The sequence below is a fragment of the Desmodus rotundus genome, chromosome 4, assembly GCF_022682495.2.
Source record: "Desmodus rotundus isolate HL8 chromosome 4, HLdesRot8A.1, whole genome shotgun sequence".
NCBI lineage: Eukaryota > Metazoa > Chordata > Mammalia > Chiroptera > Phyllostomidae > Desmodus > Desmodus rotundus.
The window spans coordinates 145,783,995-145,807,706 of record NC_071390.1 but is presented as its reverse complement, the minus strand read 5'-3'; the positions used below and the strand labels follow the sequence as shown (position 1 = coordinate 145,807,706).

At 39.9% G+C, this 23,712-nt stretch overlaps 1 protein-coding gene across 1 annotated transcript in view; it reads right to left on the bottom strand.

The window, feature by feature from the left end:
• The window catches only part of APBB1IP (amyloid beta precursor protein binding family B member 1 interacting protein), an 86,667-nt gene that overhangs the window by 38,586 nt on the left and 24,369 nt on the right, over nt 1–23,712 (bottom strand). The window contains exons 2-5 of the mRNA XM_024575969.4: nt 8,377–8,448; nt 7,277–7,364; nt 5,413–5,705; nt 3,444–3,521 (exon numbers count right to left, since the gene is read on the bottom strand). Of these exons, the coding sequence (XP_024431737.2) occupies nt 3,444–3,521; nt 5,413–5,705; nt 7,277–7,364; nt 8,377–8,448 (531 nt within the window). The remainder of the gene's footprint in view (nt 1–3,443; nt 3,522–5,412; nt 5,706–7,276; nt 7,365–8,376; nt 8,449–23,712) is intronic.

Sequence of the window (23,712 nt, the reverse complement as noted above, 5' to 3'; positions counted from 1 at the left end):
TTTGACAAAGATGAAATGTTTTGGGGTTGTTTTTTTTTTTTGCAGAAATTGCAAACTAAATTTAATTCACATGTAGTTATGAATGTCCAGAATTACAAAACTTAGAAAATAAGAAAATCAAGAGCAGAAGGTGACTTTTAGCGAGAAGGAACCATATTTATTACTTTCACAGCTTCCATCACATTTGCAAGTTGATGAGTGTCTGTATCAACACAGAACCCGCTAACGCTAACTCGCTAACTCGGCTTATGTGATTTAACAAGCTAAGTACTTGTCACATATACACTATGTGATATAGGGTAAACCATTCAAGAATGAAAAATCTCCCTTTTTCTAATCCATTATGGCAGGCGATTTTCAACTGGTGTTCCACAAGAATGTTTAAAACATGCAATATCTGACTATTTAGTCAGGCGCGCTTGACCTCTTTTCCTTCAGATTGTCAAGTAAAAAAAAAAGTAACAGCCAACACAGCAACAGCTGTCCTGTGTGAATGAATCAAAATTATACCTGTATAATTTTTTGTCAGACAGGCAAAAAATATATTTTTTGGTGTGCTGCAGAATTTTAGTTATTAGTTTATATGTGCCACGAGGTTGAAAATCATTGCATTACAGGAAAGATTTTATAGTTTTTATAATGTCTTCTTGTTCTGTTGCAAGCTATTAAATACAAGAATATCCCCTAGCTCTGAATCATTTGCAATATTTTTTCTTCTATAATAAAATTTACAAATGGAATTGTTCTCCTGGGTTACAGAGCTTTGAAAAAACAAACAAACAAAATTAATGCCTGAATCTGATGGGGCTTCCAGTTTTCAAAGCTTTGTCCTACAAGATGCATATACAATTCATGGCCCAGAAAGGTGTCAGCACCTACAGAACAGTGGGGACAAAGCACTTCAGATAACTTGTGTTCCCTCCTGTAAAGGCACAGTGTAGATTATGTGTGAATACATATTAGTCACTTTTTTATTGTATGAATATGGCATTTATTTTCTTAATGTTCTGTGCCACACAAACGCTTTTGTTTTAAGACAAACATTTAGAGCTTCTGAAATCAGCACAAATATACAACCTGGCTTTTAAATTTTCCTTTCTCATTGTTCAGAGTGACTTTTCTGTTTTACATCTTCTTTGCTAAATCAGGGCAAGTTGTGATTTGTGTTTACTGTTATATTTCACCTCAACTAGATTCTGGCCATGGTCTCTCCTTTCTTATACACAGCAGGAAACAGCTGCTCCCTCCTCCCTGCTTTAACCTCCAGCTGAAGCAAACAGACTGAATATGTTAGTGGTTCTACCTTTTTCATCTAAGAATCAACTTCTCTTTTCATTTCCCCTCTGAAAATATATCCAACGTAGCTGTCATTTTATAAACAACCAGAGGTTTGCTTGGGCTTCTTCCTGCTTTATTTTCTCTTTTGGCATTTACCTCCTCCACTAGAATTCACTTCTCCACAAGCAGGGACCTCATCTGACTTGCTCACCTCTCTGTCTCCCTTGCACCTGTTCAGGAGGTGGGGATGCACCAGTGAGGAAAACACAACCTCTCTGGAAGAGCTTCCATGGGGGTAAGGAGGAGATGTAGATGGGGAGTAAATATGATAAAGAGGCGTAGATAGTGTGTTGCAAGGTAACAAGCACTGAGGGGAAAAAGGAAATTGGGAAGGGCAGGAAGTTTTGGGGAGCGTGTGATGTCAGATAGGAAAGGCCTCACTGGGCAGACCTAGAGCAGGGACAGAGAAGAGCCACTGGAATCTGGGGGACAGCTTTCCAGGCAGCTAGGCCAGGGTGTGCCTAGAATATTTCAGGAGCAGCTATGAGACCACATAGCTAGAAGGGGGCGAGTGAGGGGGAGAGTGGTGGGAGATAGAGGCCAGCCAAGTCAGAGGGGGCTTTAGGCCATTGTGGGTTTGGGCTTTCCTATGTGAGATGAGTGCCACTGGAGGCTTTTGAGCAGAGGGACAAGATGAGAGGACAGGAACTCGGGACAAGAGGAAAGGCTGGTCTTAAAGTAACAGGAAAGACTGCGGACTCTGTCACAGGTGCAGGCAGGCAGTCGGTAAGTGCAATGGGCAGCAACAGCATTAGGTGAGACAATGCAGATGAGGAGAGAGGTGTTGGAGGCTTTAAGAGACGACAAGGTAGAAATAATTTCCTAGGTTAGTGGGTGAGTGACTGGACTGGCAACGCAAAGGCAGCACTGAGGGCCCAGGCTGAGCAGGAGGAGAGCTGAATCGGAACCAGAGTGTCCCAGAGTAAGTACAAGGGGAGGAAGGGCCAGGCAGCTGAAGATACAGAATTTCAATTATTAATCATGGGATTTTTTTTTTTTTTTAGATTTTATTTTTAGAGAGAGGGGAAGGGAGGGAGAAAGAGGGGAAGAGAAACATAGATCTGTTGCCTCTTGTACTCCCCCAACTGGGGACCTGGCCCACAACCCAGCCACACCAGCCAGGGCATGATCACAGAATTTAATCACATGTAGAGAACAGGGAAGAATAATGGTAAAGAAGTTCATGCGTGTTTGGAATGAATGGAACCAGGCTGGTCTGGAAAGCCCTAGATGAACCTCAGAAGTCTCAATCCAGGGATGTTCATGGAATATTTGTTGAGTATCAGTCAACATGTACCGAACACCTTTATTGAAAGGACCATGAACATAAAGTTTAAGGCCCTATATAGAAAGAACGATTCACCCAACTATAAATGAAAAGCTCTTAATGAGTCTCAGAGATAGTAATATGCTTCACAGGTTGAAATAAGACAAAGATTGTCTCATCTTTCTTTTAATTTATCAATTAACTATTATTAACTTTAATTAGGTATATGCTTCTACTAAAAAATACGGGTGTTTCTGTTGTAATACAGCATAGGTACTCCTGAAAAACCTATGTTCTACAAACAAATGCACAGTAAAATTACAGGCTTATTAGGAAAATAGGTTGGGGCAGGTTTCTCAAACCTACGCAACTTTGAAACCAGAGCACTAGCCAATCAACATGTGCTACACAAAGAGATAGCTTGGACTTCCAGGGCAGGCAGTGAGGCTAGAGGCTGCCTCCAGGACTATGCAAAAGAGATGGAAGCAAGGCCAATGGAAGTTGTGCTCTGACCCAATTAAGGCAGGCCCAGAAGGTGGTGCCACCTGCTGTTAGCTAACAGCTGAGCTGAATCAGAGAGGGCTCCCTGGGTGTGAGGGAGCCCTGGGTATAGAGACTTGAAAACTTCCACATTTATACTAACATAAGTCTCTTATTTATCAATTACAAATGAACTAACTGATGGCATAGAAGGACTACTTATCTAATTTATCTTTGCCCTTAAATTTAAAACATTACAATTATTTGGAAAGCATCAATTGAAATTTTATTTTTAATAATTAAATATAACAAAATATCATTGATTTAATGTCCCCATGCAAAAGTGATTCATATTTACCTTCTTGACCTTGGCCTCTTTCAGTTTTTCCAATGCCAGCTTAATTTTATCAGCCTTCGCCTGGGCTTCTTCTTCCTCCTGTAAAATGGCAGGGCATTCAACACAGTCCATTAAGAATACCAGCCAGTAAATACCTGTGCCACTGCTAGTGTCTTAGTAACTTTATGTTAACGAGGGCCGTATTGTAGGGCACCAAATTTCACATGACCGAATTCAGAATTCAGTGACCATAACAGAAACCTCCAGCCCAGAAATATAGGAGGCAGTCATCATCCTCTATATTTAGGAATCGCAACTTGAAATGATGACACTAACAGAACTTCACATATTTGATCCACAAAAATCTCTGCTTGGCTCAAAACTACCCTTCTACTTGAAGGATCTACTGGAGGAACTCAAGGGGTTTGAGAACTTCCAGAAATTATATGTGAGTTTTTTAAAGTTTAGATTTTACTTTATTTTTAGATGGAAGGGAAGGGAGGGAGAAAGAGAGGGAAAGAAACATCAATGTGTGGTTGCCTCTCGCATGCCTCCTACCAGGGACCTGGTCCACAACCCAGGCATGTGCCTGGACTGAGAATCCCACTGGCGACCTTTGGCTTGCATGCTAGCACTCAGTCCACTGAGCCACACCAACCAGAGTTATATGTGTTTGTTTTTTAAATTTTTTTTTTACCATTTTTTTTGCCACACTGGTCAAAGGGCACCAACTCCTACTTATAAGGTAGATGAGTTTGGGGGCTCTGATGTCCAGCGTAGTGGCTGTAGTAAAGTATACTGAATTACATACTTGAAAGTTGCTAAGAGAGTACAGATGGAAATGTTCTCACCACATATACACAAACAAGGTGACGGTGTGGAGTGATGGAGGGGTTAACTGCCCTCATTGTGGTAATCATTCCCAACGCGCGTGTGTATCCAATCATCATGTTGTGCACCCTAACCTTACAGAATGTCACTCAGAGCTCAATGAAACGGAAAAAGGAGCCTCTGCTCTATAGGGATCACCGATTTTTCAATGATTTCCTAGAATAAATACACAATAGAGCAGGGAATATGATTGAATATTTGATTTATATTTAATATTTGTTCATTCAAAAGGCACTGCAGGAACTTCCAGGGTCCCTAGGGCCGTATTTCTGTATACTGACCATCATTACCCAGCTCAACAAACGTGGAGGCCACCAGAAATGGAGTGAAATTCTCACTCTAAAATATTTTTAAAGTGGCTCACTCTAAGAAAAAATCTTAAAAGTTCTTTTTTTTTACTTTTATGAGAGACATGCTATAAGTCAATGTCCCAAATAATGACCATATCAACTTTCTACTTGTTTTCCCAGTGTGCGCAAATGTATTACTATCAAGCCCTGATCACCTGCCTACCCCATAGCACTTCTCCACCTACAACATTACAAGTGATTCTTAGATATATCTTTGCCCTACTGAACAGGGCTGCCCAGTTCAGCGAAATTCCATTTAGTTCAATTCAGAAACATGTAAGAAATGTCTTCTATTCTTCACTTGCTCAGCTTGCACCAGTGACTCAGAAATGTATAAATCAGTCCCACAGTTCATACCACTTTAATAAAACATTACCCTCCAAAGTTGACTATTATCAGGAAGTGCTGCATATAAATATAGATTTTAGCCAAACTATAGTGATTCCTGATTATGGCCTTAGTAGGTTCTTTATATACACCTATGAGTCTTTTGTTTTAATATATAATCTTCACTATATTTTTTCCATTACCATTTAGTCCCCTTATACCTCCCTCCCCCCAGCAATCACCACCCTGTCTTATTTTTGGAGGACTCTGCCTTTGCAGTGAACATTCTTTGTATCCTTGTTTCTTAGCATCTCAGAGCTTTCAGAGTACAAATTTATGAACATAACTCTCACTCTGAAGAAAGCTGCAGATGATGGGTAGAGAGGTCAAGGGTCCTGCCATCTCTGGCCTCACCCACATACCTGAGAGAGAGGTTCAGGAGGTGGTGGCGGCGGAGGAAGGTCTAACAGGGGGTCCTCTGGTGGAGGTGGTAAATCATCCTCATAGTGGCTCACACTAATTGCAGCGACATTTGCTCCATAACTGAGAGAGGCTGTGCCGCTGGAATTTGATATGTCCAGAGGTGCTGAATGCTGCTGGCCCTGAGAAGACTCCTTCTGTGCCTGGATTGTCCTCTGCTCAGCTTCACTTATGTCTGCTACCAGCTCTGCCATGAGAGCATCCAAATCTTGGTCTTCCAGTGCATTTAAGGATTCTGGTAGGGAAAAATCGCATTAATAATCAAAACAAAGATTTGTGCCTGGGAAAACTGATAAAAAGGTCACTGTAAGAGTAATTTGAGTACTGCTTGCCATGGGGATGGGGAAATAGGGAGAGGCTGGTAAAAGGGTACAAACTTTCAGTTACAAAGCGAATGAGGTCTCAGGATCTAACGGTGGCCATAGTTGATAACACTGTATTGTAGAACTGAAATTTGTGGGCAAAGTAGAACTTAACTGTTCTTACAAAAAATTAGAAGAGAATACGTATGTGAGTACGGAGAGGCAAATCTTCGTTGCTCACATGTGCAAGTATATGCTATCTATTAACGTCATAATTTTACAAAAGTGTATTGCTTTCTTGAAACTTCATGAATGTTACCCATGCAAAAGTGATTTGTAGTTTGCCTTCTTTCATTTAATGCTATGATGGAAATGGCAGATAACGACAATACATTTATATGGCAAGTAATAGAAAAGAGGATGGGAAAAAAGAAAATAGAAAGAGGTGTATTATAATTTATCAAGATACTGGCATTGGCACCTAAGCATTTATTGAAAAATTACTGAAAAAACAGAAACAAAGAAACCCAGGGAGTGTCAGAAATGAAAGTCGGAACTCTGGATTTCTATGACTGCGTTTCTCTATTATTTTGCTTGCCATTCTTTTGGTAGAGACTTCCAGTCTTTGGAAAATCTTTTTCAAATGTTGCAATGAATTCTCATTCATGTGGAAGGGATTACTTCAACATTCATTGTAATTTGAATAGCACACGGGCTAAAGATTGTCTTTGCACTAAATAAGAAGAGAAGTTTCTTTAAAAATATTCTCATTCAAGGAGAGAAAGGCGGGGAGAGAGAGAGGGAGAGACAGACAGACAGACATCAATGTGAGAGAAAAGCATCAATCAATTGCCTCCCGTTTGCACCCGGACGGGGGGTCAAACCTGCAACCTCGGTCTGTGCTCTGACTTGGAATTGAACCTGCAACCTTTTGGTGTGTGGGACAACATTCCAACCAACTGAGCCATCAGGCCAGGGCAAGAGGAGAGATTTTTGTTAATAAAAGAACATGATGATCTCAGGGAGAATATAAAATGTCAAATAGAGCAATATATCATATTATATATGTTATACATAGAAATTAAAATATATTCTATTTGGAACATCCACTCGTATATGATATGTCAATCATTATGAAATGAATGGTTCAACATTATCCTTGAAGAAATATTTGTTTATTAATATTTTCTTACTCTACTGTACCCTATTACTCTAAAAGCTTAGGAATAAGAAATTCCCTTTACTTCTTAAAAAACACAAGATGGTTGTGAGACTTTACACGAATGCAAGATAGTGTTCCTTTTCCTTACAAGCAACATTATCCCCTTGCACTCTCGATTCAACCCAGACACAGAAGAATGCAATCTTAAATCCAGGGCTATAAAAATTACACTTATCATAATGTCTAGGCTCCTTAGATTTTGTTTTCAAATTGTAGTTTCACACTGATTTTAGTCATTATTATGATTTCAAATTAGTTTAGGAAAGAAATCATAATACTTACCATTTAAATCCTTAAAACCCACACTGTAGTTAAATTCAGCTCTGGGAGGTTTGGGCTCTGCAGGAGGAAGAGTGTCCACTCCTAAACTCTGTGGAAACAGATCCCCACCCCACACAGTTAATCATGAAACTGACACTTTTGCAGTAATTTAACCATTAAGTCAAAAGTCATTTACGGTTTACATAGTTTTTCTCTAAGTTTAGAAATGACATTCCTATTTGAAAATGTTTTATGTGATTTTTTTCCCCTGCAAAAGATTACAACTTAAAAATGATTCTAGAAAGTACGTCTTGAAACAAAACAGGTCAACAGAGAATGAGATAATTATTCCATCCAACAGAAAAAATGTCCTGTAATGATGCACTTGTGACATCTATACTACACAGTATTCTTTACAAACACACACAATTCTTCATTTGTTTTGTAGAAAAGTTTAAGACCCCTACCTAATTGAGGAATACTGGGTTATTTGTATTTCAGCACTTGACGCAGGAAGTGAGGAGCTAACATCTATGAGGACACTACACGACACACTAGCAACCTGGCTCAGGGGTTCTCAGGTCCGCAGCCTCCGGGCCCTGCTCAGCCTGCCCGTGACTGACCTCTGAGTTAACCTGGTCTTTCGTATACCTGCATCCTATGGCTGGGTGGCTACTTCAGGGAATGAAGGTCTTACAGCGTAAAGAGGCCACCGAAATTACCTTTTAGTTCTTTAAAATGTAGCATTTCCTCAAAAAGTGGCCAAGAATATTTACTGAAGATCAGGCAATTTTCTTAGCTAGCCTTTCTATAAGGGTAAGTGCAAGAGAAATTGTTCAGTGAGGTGGCTGTGGGAGGACTGCCCCTGGGAGGTTCCTCTGTTGGTTAAGCATGATGAGCATGAGAACTGCCGTGACCGAACGTGTGCGTGACCAATGCAGTCAATCAACTGAACTCAGGTGGAATCAGGGAGAGAGCTCCATTCTTTCCCCAGTACCGCCACAGGGGCGTCAGCAACATATACCATCAATGCCTAGTTTTTAAAAGACAGCTCTTCTCATATCAGTCAAAATTGGTAGCCCCATGTTTTTCTAATTTGAAAGTTAAAAAGAGGAATTTACCTGGGTCAAGAGATCCATCTCTCCCAGCAGATTGCTGAACATTTGGTCTATATCATCATTTGACTCACCCATCTGAAAAAGAAAGAAACCCAGATGTAAACAGTCCAATAAAAGCCTGATGTCTGAAACTGTCCCACCTCTTATTCTTTCTCCAAGTGCCCCATGCACGGACAAGTCAAGAAGAGAAGGCCCTATGGAGAGGAAGGTTCATTTCAGTCTGAAATTCCATGATGGATTCCTCTCCAATTTGCTTGGTCCAAGATTGAACCAAACCCTGGGAAATGGCCTCAGAGCGACAATCAGACTTTGTTGCTGCAGACTAAAGTAGTGTCTTTGGGGCCAAGTGCACAAATTGGACATTGTTCAGGAATTCACCTCGCCAAAGGGCACCCTTATTAGAAGAGGAGGAAGCTTCACGCAGGTGGTTATGAAGGAGAGAGACATGGAACTTCACCTCCACTTATAAATTCATACAGACACATGTCAGGAGCGGCTATCTCTGAAATAGCAGCTTTGGGTGCATTTATTTGTAAGTGGTGGGATGATAAACACTTAGGACTAAAATGGTGACACAATCAAGTGATGAGACAGAAATAAATTATGCTGTAGCCCACAGAAGAACCTTTCTTCACCCAGGACAAATGAAGCGGTTGCCCAAGAGAGAAGTGCTTCCCTACAATGTTTCCAAACACCCGTGAGGTGCGGCTGGCTGCTTTCTGCCTGACGTTTTCCACGAGGCTGGATTAGGAGACTAAAAGACATGATTACTAGGCCTCCTTTGGCTACTAATTAGTAGTATGCTTTTTAGCAGAGGGAATTAACTACAATACTTCACCTGTAAGATGAAGAGTTTGCTGGAGATAAAATCTAAGGGTCCTAAATGCTCTAAAACGTTAGAAGATTAAAGCTAATTACAGTTCAAGCTAATAAGTCTCGTAAGAGTAGAGGATCAGCATGTAATATTTAAGCCAAACAATATTTATGTGTGTGTATGGGTGTGTTTGTGTTTTAATCATTTCATATGTTAACTTCAACATATACAAAACTAGAGAAAATAGTGTCATGATTTTCATGTACCCAATGTCCAGCTTGAACAATGATCAACTCACGGCTGACCTTTTAAATTTAAACATCATATCTGAATCTTCTCCCAATAATTATTTTGAGACAAATATTATTTTCCCATAAATATTTCAGTATGTAGCTCAAAAGGGCCTTTCTTTCTTTCTTTCTTTCTCTCTTTCTCTCTTTGTTTTTCTCACTCTCTTCCCCTCTCCCTCTCTCTCTCTCTCTCTCCCTTTCTCTCTCTCTCATCTCTCTTTTTTTACCATAGCCATACTATCATCCTTGTGATGATTGTTAATTTTCCAGGACACCCTATCTGGCTTCCAGTGGAGGAGGCATCTTGCAGGAGCATGGGTAACTACAAAACTGGCCTGGCCAGGAAAGGGCCAGGAAAAGGACTTCAGTTAAAACGCAAGAGGTCTATGATACCATGGGACAAGTATATTCCTAAGGAGCAGACACCCCTGAGAAAACCAGGTGTGCATACACATGGGACAGGGAGGAATCCAAGGAAGTCATTCAGCAAATGCTCAGGGTCCTATCACACAATATAGGCAGGTGAGCACCCAGGTATGAAAGTAACAGCAAGGCAGACACTGCCGGTGTGAGTCTACGTGAGCAGGTCCAAGTGGTCAGCGAAGACTCGCACAAAGCATCAGTGAAGAAACACGGAAGATGTTCATGCTTTTTTATGCGGGTTGTTGGGCTTGGGGTTTGCTGCAGTCAGAAGAAGGAAAAAGAACTGCAGGTGGGGCGGGGAGTCAAAGCTGGATCCATTCCCAGGTAGTTTTATCCCCTCCCAGGTGCTTAGAAAATATCTGTATCATACCCTCCCTTCTTCAAATTCCCTACACAGTGGAGGAAAGAAAGTATATCAGTTAACAAAGTACCCAGGGTTTCATAAACAATCTGCTCAAGAAATGATTATGGTATTCCATTCATTGTTTTAATTGGAGGAAATTAACTGAATAAACAATAAAATTTCAGAACAGCCCATTTATTTTCACTAGAATATTATGTAGCACGGTAGTGTGACAAAAATAGAGGAATCCTTCAGATGAATTACTATTAACAGGAAAAGTTGACAGTATTAGTGTTAATATTTAAAAATTTTTAAAAGATTTTATTTATTTATTTTTAGAGAGAGGAGAAGGGAAGGAGAGAGGGAGAGAAACATCAAAGTGTGGTTGCCTCTCACACACCTCCTACTGGAGACATGGCCCGCAACCTAGGCCTGTGCCCTGACTGGGAATCAAAAAGGCGACCCTTTGGTTCGCAAGCCTGCACTCAATCCACTGAGCTACAACCAGGGCACATTTAAAATTTTTAGTAAGAGCAAAGTAATCCAGTCAAAGTGGAAAAAACAGATTTATGTTTTGACCTCAAAACTGCCAGCCAGTCTTACAATAAACTCATAGGAATCAAAGACAATGCTAGTAAGAAGAGTCCTGCTATTGATGTTTCATCTTGTATCAGTAAATTTGGAAAAGCACTAAAACGATGACGAATAAAGTCTTAGAAGGAAACATGATATCCATGAGTCAGAAAAACCCACTGAGCCCAAAGACCATGGTTCTCAGCCTGGACACACCTCTGACACAACGGGTTTAAGGACGTGCCAGCATGAATCATGCATCTAAGATGGAAATAACTCAAAACAGTACATTCTCATAACTTCTGCTGACACTCTTCCTAGATTCGTCTGTAAAAATCCTTCCTCCTGCCCTTTCATTCCTTTACCCCAGAATCTGTTGATATGAAAACACTGAAAGCAGTCAGCATCCAAAATGTGCTGTAAGTTGAGTCATCAGTGGGTCTGCTACCGAATGAACCACAGTTTGAAGGAGTTGCATCCCTGGTGAAAATAACAAGACATTCATTTGAGTTAAGGGCTATTATTAATATATATTTATAAATCTGTATTAATCTGTAAATAAAATCATTTTACATACTTATCCATTCTGCCCTGCAAGAAAACCTTCTTTTTGGAATGGACAGAACAAGGCACACAAACATATACCATGCACACACACACACACAAGTGTGAGAAAATAGGGATGTGTCTATTTGTATGTGTGGTATTCTCCAAAGTCAAAATCAAGATGAAAGCGAGAGCAAGAGAGAGAGAGAGAGAGACAGACAGACAGAGAGACAGAACACCCAGCCACGAGGGCTGGAAGTGTTATTTGGGTTAACGGCAGGGTGGAGCAGCCTTGGTGAAGTAATAGATTGCAAAACAAGCAATGTACACATCATGTTGGGTGGAATTAACATCTTTTTGTGAGTATGTCATTTCTGAGTTCCTTTTGTGTCCTGGGAAGAACAACAAACTGTTTAGTAAAAGAAAAAACTAGAATAGTACTTTATCAGATACATTTGTTGGGGTGTTTTTTTGGAAGGAGGGGTGGTAAGGAGTGTATAGGAGAGGGGCTGAAATCCTGCCTAAGATTCCCTGAATTTCCAAGGCAATTTCCCCCCAATGCTCAATACTTCCCTAAGGCTCAAATTTCTAAGTCTCAGTTTTCATCCTCAAATAGTTTCTCTTTTCCACATATATAAATTTCATATAGAAACTTCATACATACATATTTTAAAAATCTATCCTCTGCAAAAAATGATATGTATGTTGGGTGATGGGTGTGTAAGCTAAATTTACTGTGGTGATCATTTCACAGTACACACATGTATCACATCATTATGTCGTACACACACTTACATTGTGTTACATGTCCATTGTATCTCAAAAGAGCTGGAAAAAGTCTCTCCTAAGTGCTCTGATACACATGAGCAACAGCGTATTTTTTATGTCTGTGGCGAGGTTAACCTCCTATATGTAATTCAGTTAGGCTGCAGGCGTCATTGCCATTTGGGTTAGAAATTTCATGATTTTGGACCTAGATCAGGACAGCACCCATTCAATATATAACAGGAATTCTCATTATTATTCACCCTCTGGTGCATTCTTCTCCCACGTGCCTGAATTTGGCTAATGGTCATTATTCACTTATTAGTCCAGTTTAGAAACCTTGGCATAATCCTTGACTCCTCCCATTTTCCCATCCCTCATCAGTTCCTCCAGCCTCCAGCTTCCCAGATGCCCCTGGAGTCTCACCACCATCACTGGGAAACGGAAATACAAATGTGAGGGTGTCATCCTCCTGTTTAGAAGCCTTCCATGACTGATCAAGATGAAGTAGAGAGAGTTCAGGTCTTAGCATATCTTTCACGTCCTTCATAACTGACCACAACCTACTTTTCAGGGTTCAACTCATGCCATTCAGGGCCCCTGATGCTGTCTGAACAGGCTTTAACAAACTCTCTCTGTCTTTGTATATGCTATGCCCTTGAAATAACATCCTCTTCTGCCTACATCTCCCTCACAAAACCGTATTTTTCATTCAACACCCAGTTCTTGTGTCAATACTTCAACGGTGTCTTCAAAATCAGTGGAGAGATTTGTCAGCTGTTGCCTCTGGGAACCGTATCAGTAAATCCGGGTCCCAGCAACAGCATCAATAATGTGTTTAACCCCCCATAGGCTTGTTTCCTTGTCTGTAACACGACGAGAATAATATATAATTCATAGGATTGTTGTGACATTTAAACAAAATAGCATATGGCCCTTGGTGTTTATATACTCAGCAGTAGCATTTACCAGACTGAATCATGTTCTTTTTGTTGCCATGTTAGAATCTGTTTCCAGACTGGGAGCTGTTATTTAGTAAGATCGCATCTTGTTCATCTTTGTGTTAGCAAATGCTAAGCAATCTCGGAAACTAATAGGAAAAAAGTGAGCTAGAGCACACAGGACGCAGGCTGCATGGAGAGCTAGCATCCTACCTCGTACACCCTGGACATGGACCCTGTCGCACCGCACTCAGGGGCCTGCCACTGCATTCCAGGGCTGGACAGTCCTTAGAAGTTGCCAAACTCCATGTTTCCTGTAACTATCAGAGCAATTAAACAAGAAGTCTGTTTCTAAGCTGTTACCTAGGTTTATGGAACTTCACTCACTTTCTGTAGTGCTCTCCAAGTAAGTAAATACTGATATTTACACAAATACATTTTGTTGGTAAACAAGATTTCATTGGAGCTCATATCTATTTAGCCTTGAATCAGTTTTCAAACCCAAAATTTTTTGAGCAAAATCTAACAGCTACCCAGCTTGAGTGACATTATCAATGACTCCTTGTTAGCTTATTCAATCTAAAGTCAGTTATTATTTCAAGTAGTCGGTTCATTAACCATTATTTAATATATAAAAACAAGTTATGTCTTCTACCTTAATTATTCCTTTATTCACATCATTTATCTAATTAATTTCAACTCCATAAACATAGATTTATATCTTACTTTAGAATAACTTCATTATACAGCAATATATCAGGTTATCTGTGTCAGTTTAATATATAATTTATAGTGTACTTATGCATTTTGGTATTTACTTAGAATTACATGTCTCTTCCTTGTATTGGGTTCAAAGTAGAGAATAAATTATATGAGGCCTGTCTGGAAAAAGTTCAGCCATTGTTAATATAACAAGAAAGGTTTGTGTGACATTGATGTACCCTGGCAGCCGAGGAGAGTGGACTGGAATGCGCATGTGTGAACCATGACGACTTCACTGTACTCGTCAGTGGGGGTGGTAGACACTGTTGAGTGAGCATGTGTACTGTGTGGCCATCACATTCAAAATGACTGAGTGAGTAGAGCAACAAATATGCATCAAACTTTGTGTGAAGCTTGAATATTCCTACATGGAAACTATTCAGATGATTCAGAAGGCCGCAGCTATGGGCAACTGGTGTTGGGCAGCTTCGTCATGACAACACACCTGCTCATGCGTCACATCTCATGCAGAGTTTTTGGTGAAACATCAAATCACCCAGGTGACTCAGCCCCCTTACAGTTCAGATTTTGTGCCCTGTGACATTTGGCTTTTCTCCAAACTAAAATCACCTTTAAAAGGGAAGAGATTTCAGATCATTGATGAGATTCAGGAAAATATGATGAGGCAACTGATGGAGATTGGGAGAACTGTGTGAGGTCACAAGGTGCCTCCTCTGAAGGGGACTGAGGCATCATTGTCCTGTGTACAATGTTTCTTGTATCTTGTATCTTCTTCAGTAAATGTCTCTATTTTTTACATTGCATGGCTGGATACCTTCTGGACAGACCTCATGTGTATGTGCATGTGTGTGTATTTGCTGATACCAGATTTTTTTTTAATGTGCTATTATTTGTCTATTTTGTTTTTGATGCAATTGTAGTTTCCAAATTCTCTTCAAGGTGATTATTTGATTACAGTTAGAATGTTGGGAAAACACATTATTTATTTATTTTTAAAGATTTATTTATTTATTTATTTATTTATTTATTTTTAGAGAGAGGTGAAGGCAGGGAGAAAGAGAGAGAGAGAAACACTGATGTGAAAGGGAAACATCAATCTGTTGCCTCTTGAACATGCCATGACCGGAGACCTAACCCACAACTCATGCATGTGTCTTGACTGGGAATTGAACTGGTGACCTTTTGCTTTGCAGCCTAGTGCCCAACCAACTAAATCACACTGGTCAGGGCAACACATTATTCATTCATATTTTTAAAATTTTTTTATGCTTTAATTGAATTTTTGGGGTTATATTAGTTAATAAAATCATGTAAATTTTAAGTGTACAATTCTGTAACACATCATCTGTATATTGTATCTTGTATTTACCATCCAAAGTCTAGTCTCCTTCCATCACTATTTATCTGCCCTTTACTTTCTTCTACCTGCCCCAACCTGCCTTTCCCTCTGGTAATCCCCATACTGTTGTCTGTGTCTATGAATATTTTTTTGCTTAATCCCTTCACTTATTTCATCCAGCCCCCACACACCTTTCCCTCTAACAGCTCAGTCTGTTCCCTGTATCTATGAGTCTGTTTCTATTTTGTTCATTAGATTCCACATGTGAAATCATCATATAGTATTTGTCTTTCTCTGACTACCTTATTTCATTTAGCATAATACCCTCTGGGTCCATCCATGCTGTTGCAAAAGGTAAGATTCCCTTCTATTTTTACAGCTGAGTAGTATTCCATTGTGTAGATGTACCACAGATTTTTTTATCCATTCACCTACTGATGGGCACTTGGGCTGCTTCCAAACCTCGGCTATTGTAAATAATGCTGTGGTGAACATAGGGGTGCATGTATTCTTAAGAATCAGTGTTTCATGTTTCTTGGGATACATTCCTGGAAGTGGAATTGCTGGGTCATAAGGCAGTTCCATTTTGTTTTCTACAGTGGCTGCCCCAGTCTGCATTCCCATTAACAGTGCACGAGGGTCCCCTTTTCTCCACATCCTCACCAGCACTTGCTGTTTGCTGACTTACTGATGGTAGCCATTCTGTCAGGTGCGAGGTGATATCTCATTGTGGTTTTAATTTGCATTTCTCTGATAATTAGTGACTTTGAGCATCTTTTCATATTTCTATTGGGCATCTGTATGTCCTCTTCAGAGAAGTGTCTATTCAGGTCCTTTGCCTATTGGAATTTTTAAAATGGAATTGTTGTCTTTTTGGTGTTGAGTTGTTTGAGTTCTTTATAAATTTTGGATATTAACCCCTTATCATATATATCATTGGCAAATATGTTCTCCCATTCAGTGGGTTGTCTTTTCATTTTGTTGATGGTTTCTTTTGGTGTGCAAAAACATTTTAGTTTGGTGTATTCCCATTTGCTTATTTTTTCTTTTGTTTCCCTTGCCTAAGAAATATCAGAAAAAATATTGCTATGAGAAATATCCAAGATTTTACTGCCTATGTTTTCTTCTAGGATTTTTATGGTTTTGAGTTTTACATTTAGTTTTTTAATCCATTTTGAGTTTATTCTTGTGTATGGTGTAAGAATGTAGTCTAGTTTCATTTTATTTGCATTATCTGTCTAATTTTCCCAAAACCATTTATTGAATCATGTACTGATATTTAAATTTGTTTAAAATTTAAATGATTTTTAAAATGAACACACAGATGAACATGTTCAAATACTGCTCTCTTATATATATTATACTTCCTTGCTATAAACTGTATTTTGAGCATAATAATGTTAGATTAAGGGTTTATTTAATGCATATAAAACTAAAAGATTTATCAATAAACACAAAAGTTTATATATTAAATAAAATAGATAATAATAAACATAAGAATTTTCCATAAAACAAAATACAATTAAGAAGACTGCTTTTCATATAGATTTTATAAAATGCATCTAACAACTTCATAAAATCAAAAGGTTAATATTTTCTGTTGTTATTATCAATTCTTGGCTATAGAGAAATGATACATTCAGTGGCAGCCAGCATCAATGCCTTAAAGAGCTTCATGTTATTTCAACTTTTATAAGGAGTTAGTTTGTCAAAAGTCTGCTTTCTTGTGGTGCCCAACTAGGATGCTATGAACTCATGGGTAGTCTAATTGGCATGGTTATGAAGCTCATCTTTTCAGCTGTGTCTTATGCATAATCTGTACTTGGATTGAGGCACTGATACCAATAACAGAGTAATAATTTTAGAACAGTGAGAATTAAAGAAAAAGAATGTTTTTTAGTAAAAAATTTAAAGGACACAGCAAGGGAATTATAAAAATGACTTTCTGAGACAAGTTCTATATGATTACACTTATATATGGAACCTAATGAACAAAATAAACTAACATTAAAAGTAGAAACAGGCTCATCGATACAGAGAACAGACTGACAGCTGTTACAGGGGAGCAGGGTTGGGAGGTTGGGTGATAAAGGTGAAGGGATTACACACATACACAAAACCCACCTCATAGACACCGACGACAGTATGGTGATTACCAGAGGGAAGTGGGGTGGGGGTAGGTAGAAGAGGGTAAAGGGGAGATAAGTGGTGATGGAATGAGATTTGATTGGGGTGGTGAATACACAATACAATATACAGATGATGTATTATAGAATTGTACACTTGAAACCTATATAATTCTATTAACCAACGTTACCTCAATACATTCAATAAAAATTAAAAAAAAATAGATGCTGGTAAAATTTTTTAAAAATGATTTTCTGATCAGTAAAATGACCACTCAGTTAAGTTCAGACATGTTAGAGTTGATCTTCAAAATTCCAGCAGAACAGTTGCTACCTATCTCCCAAGGAGAAAGCAGCCCTCTGTTGCTTCTGAGAATGGCTGTGGGCTGAGAGAGAGAGAACTCTCCCCATTCCCTCTATCTACCTGATAATAAAAATAATAACTCACTATTAGGTGTTCTCACTCTGCGCTAGGCCCTGTCCTTGTACTTTACATGGATTTCTGATTGAATCCATCCTCACCACCACCCAAGATAGGACAATTTTATTTCCCGAATCTTACAGATGCGGAAACTAAGGTACCCCGAGATTAAGTAACTTGCTTCAAGTTATGCAATTTAAGTCAGTCAGCAAATATTTGTTGATCCCAGATACTCTTCTAGGCCTAAACAAACTTCCGGAAGATTTTTTCCTGTGGGTTTTCCCCAACTGTATTTTTCTTCATCAATGTGCCAAGCATGAACTGTCTGAGAGACTTTATCTACATACCACATGCCTTCCTATGTTAAAGAGTATTAAATCAAAATGTTTGCATTGTTGCACTGAGGCTGTTCGTTTTTTACCCTACATCCTATCACGTATTTCTTAGTGCAGGTGAACAGTGTTTTGAGCTGATAGCTAGATTGCCAGAGCTAAACTGTAACTAGAATGAGAAAAAAGGTGTAAAATCTGGGACTCTGTAGGTATCAATTTGCTTTTACATTTTTTTAAATTAAAAAATAGTCATGTTAATTTTTTCAAGGAGGAAAATCAGCTCATACAGTACAACTGCAGATAGAAAATGAGAGAAGATTTTTTTACAAATTTGTTCGTGACAGGAGTCATACACAGTATGAACTATGTTGTGCAGAATCCGGATGATCACACATGCTGGTGGAAACTACGAAGTAGCAAGAGTACAGTATGATTGGAAAATACTGGCAATACTGGATTTCACCCGATTCCTTCTGTGTAGTTTTTTTTTCAAAATGCAGTGAAGGTACTTATCAAGAGGAAGTGGTTCACAGAACAACACAGCACACAGTTAAATGTTCTTGCAATGTTTGGGGGGAGGGGGAGGCTAAAGCCTCTGTGTAACATAAAACAGGAAACAGAAGCATCTCTGAACTTACAGAAAATATCAAATCATACTCAACAAAGAACTAAGATGAAGAAATCTCTTGCACCAACTTAACTGGCTGGGTTTGGTACACCTGAGACAAGTGAAAATGTTAAGAACAGACTAACAAAACAGTTATTAAGTTAATAGGATAATCACTATGTCATACAAACAATTCAGACGAATACAACTGTCACAAAGGAAATTCATGGGGACACTGGCTGTGTACGCATATGGTAACACAAAAGGAATGGCCCAAACAGTAGGGTTCTTTGTTAAGCAATATTGTGATGGCAAAAGTTAGATGGAAAAACATTTTAAAATGAAAAATTAATCATAAAATACCATGATTTATTTCAATAATTTAAAAACTGCTAAGGTGCTGCTTTGAAAAGCCTTAGAATTTTCCACTGTGTAGAAATGGTCACATATACACACAGGACATGAAATGGGTCACCATATTTTTTAAAGTATGATTTTGTTTTTAAATTCACCTATTTCCCAGTTGCTTTGCTTTTGAGAGAAGGCAGGGTGCCGTGGGGCAGAGTAACGCGCTCTGCTGAATCAAGCGCTGGGGTAGGTGAAAAGTGACGGGGCTGTAAAAGGCCCAAGGATGTTTGGCAGGACCCAGAGGTAAACAGCAAGTGACATAAGTGCGCAGACGTCAGCTCATGTGATCACAATGTTCTCACTTCCATCTCTCCAGATGACTTTTCCGTGTCTCGGGAGGTAAGTTGTAGACTAGTTGCATTTGGATATACAAGGGTTGAGAAAGAGATGAGATTTTAAGTTCCCTTTTTAATTTTTTGAGCAACTATATCAGAAATGGGGAAATGCTTTTGTATTTGGGATCTACTGTGACATGAAACTGAAGTGACAACATAATTTAAGGTTTTCTGCAGAGATGAAAATAGAAAATATTATTCGCCCATTTGTAAATAAAAACTGTAGACATCAATTTTCATACATAAACACTGTGTCCTACTCGCCTCTTTAGTCTCCTCAATTTACCCTGCTGTGGCTGAATATTTGCACCCCCGCCCACCTCAGATTCCTATGTTGAAACCCCAATCCCCTACATGGTAGTATTTGCAGATGGAGGCTTTGGGAGCTCATCAGGTCATGACGTGGAGCCCTCCTGTTGGGATTAGTGCCCTTGTGCTAGAAGAGACATGAGACAGCTTGTTCTTCTCTCTCTTCCCACCACGCGAGTATACAAGAAGACAGCCTTCTGTGAACCGGGACACAGGTGCTCGCCAGACCCGGGATCTGCCTGAGCCTGGATCTTGGACTCTTTACAGATTCCAGAACCTTGAGAAATACATGTTTGTTGTTTAAGCCACCCAATTTATGGTATTTATTACTAAGGCACACCCCATTGGACTTTTGTTCCCACCATGCCACCAAACTTGTCAGGATTACCAGTGACATTCATGGTAATTCAATGGTTGATTCTTAGCATCTTAAATAGCATTTAACATCATACACGGATCCCTCTGTATTGGAAATACTTCGTTCATTTGGCTTCCATGAAAGCTTTCTTTCCTGCTTTTCCTCCTAACAGAGGCCAACTGACTGAAGCATCAGGGCTTCTCACTTATAAGCTTCTTCCAAGACCACTTTCGTCTTCTGGCACCCAGCAGCAGCCTGGAACACTGTTCTGCTGGGAGATCATCCTGCTAGGGGTCCTGGGGCTTGGAGTGAGGCTGGTGGGCTGCACCACCTCTACTTCACCGGGACTCCAGCAAGAGCTGGATCCATGGTAGACCTCATGGACCGTGGACCCCAGCTTTTATTTCAGAGAGATCTGAAGGAGACACTGGTGTGCTCTGCTCTTTGCAGGGGGTCACCTTGACCCAGGCTTCATTCTAACCACCTTATATCCCCCTCAGGACCAGCCTAGCTGTTGGGAGAGGGCAGGAACTGAAGGTTGGGTGGTCCTGGCTGAGCTGCACCAGCTACTTTTTGGGTCACGGGGAGCCATAGGATGTCATGCCACATCTAGTGGGAGTAGATGCTTTGGCTCCCTGAGGTCTTGCTCCTGGGCAAGGAGCCCAGAGTAAGAAACCTCAGAGGAAGTCACAGATGAAGCCTTATCAGAGAGAGCTGTGACACTGAAGTCAACTATTTCTTTTTTAAAAAATATTTTATTTATTTATTTTTCAAGAGAGGGAAGGGAGAAAGAGAGGGAGAGAAATGTTCATATGTGAGAGATACATTGATTGGTTGCCTCTCACACACCCCCAACTGGGGTCACCTGGACCACAACCCAGGCTTGTGCCCTGACTAGGAATTGAACTGGTGACCTTTTGGTTCACAGGCTGGTGCTCAATCTACTGAGCCACGCTAGCCAGGGTTGAAGTCGACTATTTCTTTCTTTTCTTTCTTTAATTTTTGAAATATTTTATTTACTTATTTTTAGAGAAAGGGAGGGAGAAAGAGGAAGAGAAATATCAATGTGTGGTTGCCTCTTATGTGCCCCACTCTGGGGCCCTGGCCGGCAACCCAGGCATGTGCCCTGACTGGGAATTGAACCAGTGAACCTTTGGTTCTCAGGCTAGCACTCAACCCACTGAGCCACACCAGCCAGGGCTGAAGTCAACTATTTCTAAATTATCATAATAAAATTAATTTTGAGCACCATGCCAGAGGAAAACTAAATGATGTCCTTCTTCCATAGAAAATTGTATTTCATCCTCAAATGGAGAGTTGATCAAAGAATACGCAGCCAAAAATGTGGAAGGAAACACATCAGGCAGTCAATTAGTAACAATATGAATGCATTACATTTTGGATTTTGTGATGTTTATAGTATGCATTTTAAAGAATTAGGACTTTGTTGTGATTTCCTTTCTCACTCTAAATTTACTTTTGTCCTTAAACTTTTATTTGTAATAAAAGGGAGTCTCCCAAATGGTATAAGACTTAGGCCCCAGGGGTACGGATTGGTCCCTGTCTGCCTCACTGTCCTCTCCTTTTGCCCTCCTCCATCGGTTCCTTGTCATCGTCCCAACCTGCCAGTTTTCCTCCAGGGCTCCACCTACACTCCCTCCCTAGGTGATCGCAAGCTTTAAATACCATTCATATGCTGCCAACTCCAAAAGTGTATCCCTAACCCAACTTCTCTCTTACTTCACATATTCAGCTGCTACTTAGCACCACTCTGCTCCTGCCTCTCTGATTTTATCTCCTTTAACTCTGCTCACATGGGCTTCCCAGGTGTCCCTTAACACCATCAGCAGGCATCTGCACATGGCTTTCTCTTTGTCTGAAACACCTGTTCCCCACTTCCCCAAAGGGCTTGCTCTCTCACTGCCTTCAGGTCTTTGCTTACATGTTCTCTTATTATTGAGGCCTTCCCTGACCGATTTCAAAATCAGCTCTTTCCCATGACCCCAGTTTTCCCTGTTTATATTCTCTCCTCACGTACCAACTAGAACGTAAGTCCCATAGGACAGGAGTTTGATTGTTTTGTTTACTGCTGGAATCCCAGAAAGTAGAGCAATGTAGATAAATGATAAACACTGAGTGAATGGATGAATAAAAAACATAAAATGCAATATAGTCACCTAAACTTCCCAAGGCCAGGGTCCAACTTTGTATTCCTAGTGCTGAGTATGGTACCTGCCTTGGTCATGGAAGACCTTCAAAAGTTTTTGAATACTTTTGTATTTTGAATAAATGGATGCATTACAGCAGAGTACCGGAGGAGAAATGAAGAGAGGAGGAGACAGCTTAAAAAAAAATCCAAATGATTCTACAACCTCTGCAGTGGGTGACAAGAATCAGCATGGATGTTGACATCAATGGTTGAAAGGTAGCTAGGGAAAGGTATTCACTCAAAGCCTCACCCCCACTCTGCTGAGTCAGGCTCCAGGGCAGATGACAGATGAGAGGGTTGGATACGACCCAAAATGCTCAATGGAGCTCAGAGGTGAAACAATATATGACACAGAGAAACTTACAACTTAACACTTTTCAAAGGGAATGTCTTTAAATGGAAAAACCCGGTGGGCACACTTTAACCAAAAGATCAAACGTGGAATCATCGTTGACGAGACATTCTGACATCATGCGCCCCTGATGTGACAGTCCGGGGACCTGCCATCACCGCTGCGACACCACTGCCGACGTGTGCGGCCTGAGCCTGGCTAGTAAAGAGGGATCGACATGGCAATTCCAAAGTGAGGGAGGTGAACAAAATAACTGGTCTGGATTCTTAAAAAAAAAGACATTTGGGGGGTAATTTGGAAAATTTGACTATAGACTATAAATCTGAAAAATATATTAAATTAATTAAACTTTCTGAGTGTGATAATTGTATTTTGGTTGTATAAGAGAATGTCTTCTTAACAGGTAAGTGGTGAAAAAGTATAGCAAATGTGATAAAATATAAGTAGTTAGTAAATCTGGGTGAAGGAAGTACGGGAGTCCATTGCACTATTCTGACTTTTGTTGTTGTTGAAGTTTTGAAATCTCAAAATAAACAGTTGAGGGGAAAAGAACAGTCTTTTAAGTCAGACAGACCTGAGTTTAAAAAAGCAAAACAAAATGAAAAAGAAAGAGGAAGAGGGGAGAATGAAAAGTAAAGGCAGGCAAAGACGACATAAAAAAAATCCATCCTGTGCACTGCTGATAAGTTATCTCATCTAATTCTCATAAAAACCACGTAAGGTCCATATCTGGCCATGACCTTGAGATCCACCCTTGTCAAAGAAGAGGAAAGCATATGCCTGGGTCTGGACGTCTTGTTTAACAAACAGGCTGAAATGGAAATTATCTGGTAATCGTAAGATTTTGATTGCTGATTTAAAAAAACTGGTCTTCTCCTCTTTCCTCCCAGACTCCGAGTTGAGAGTAGAAAAAGAATAAAGGGAAGGAAGCTAAAACACTTTGGCTTCAATTTTTCATTTTGTTTTGGCAGTGAAGACCAATGCGTTCTGGTACAAGGAGAATTCCCTCTGACTGCTAAAATTCTTAAATATCCAAGCATGGGAATATTAGTGTCCAATGGCTTTTTAATTTCTGTGAGTGCAAGGGGCATATCCACTAAAGCTTCTGAAGAAGTGAGAGTCATG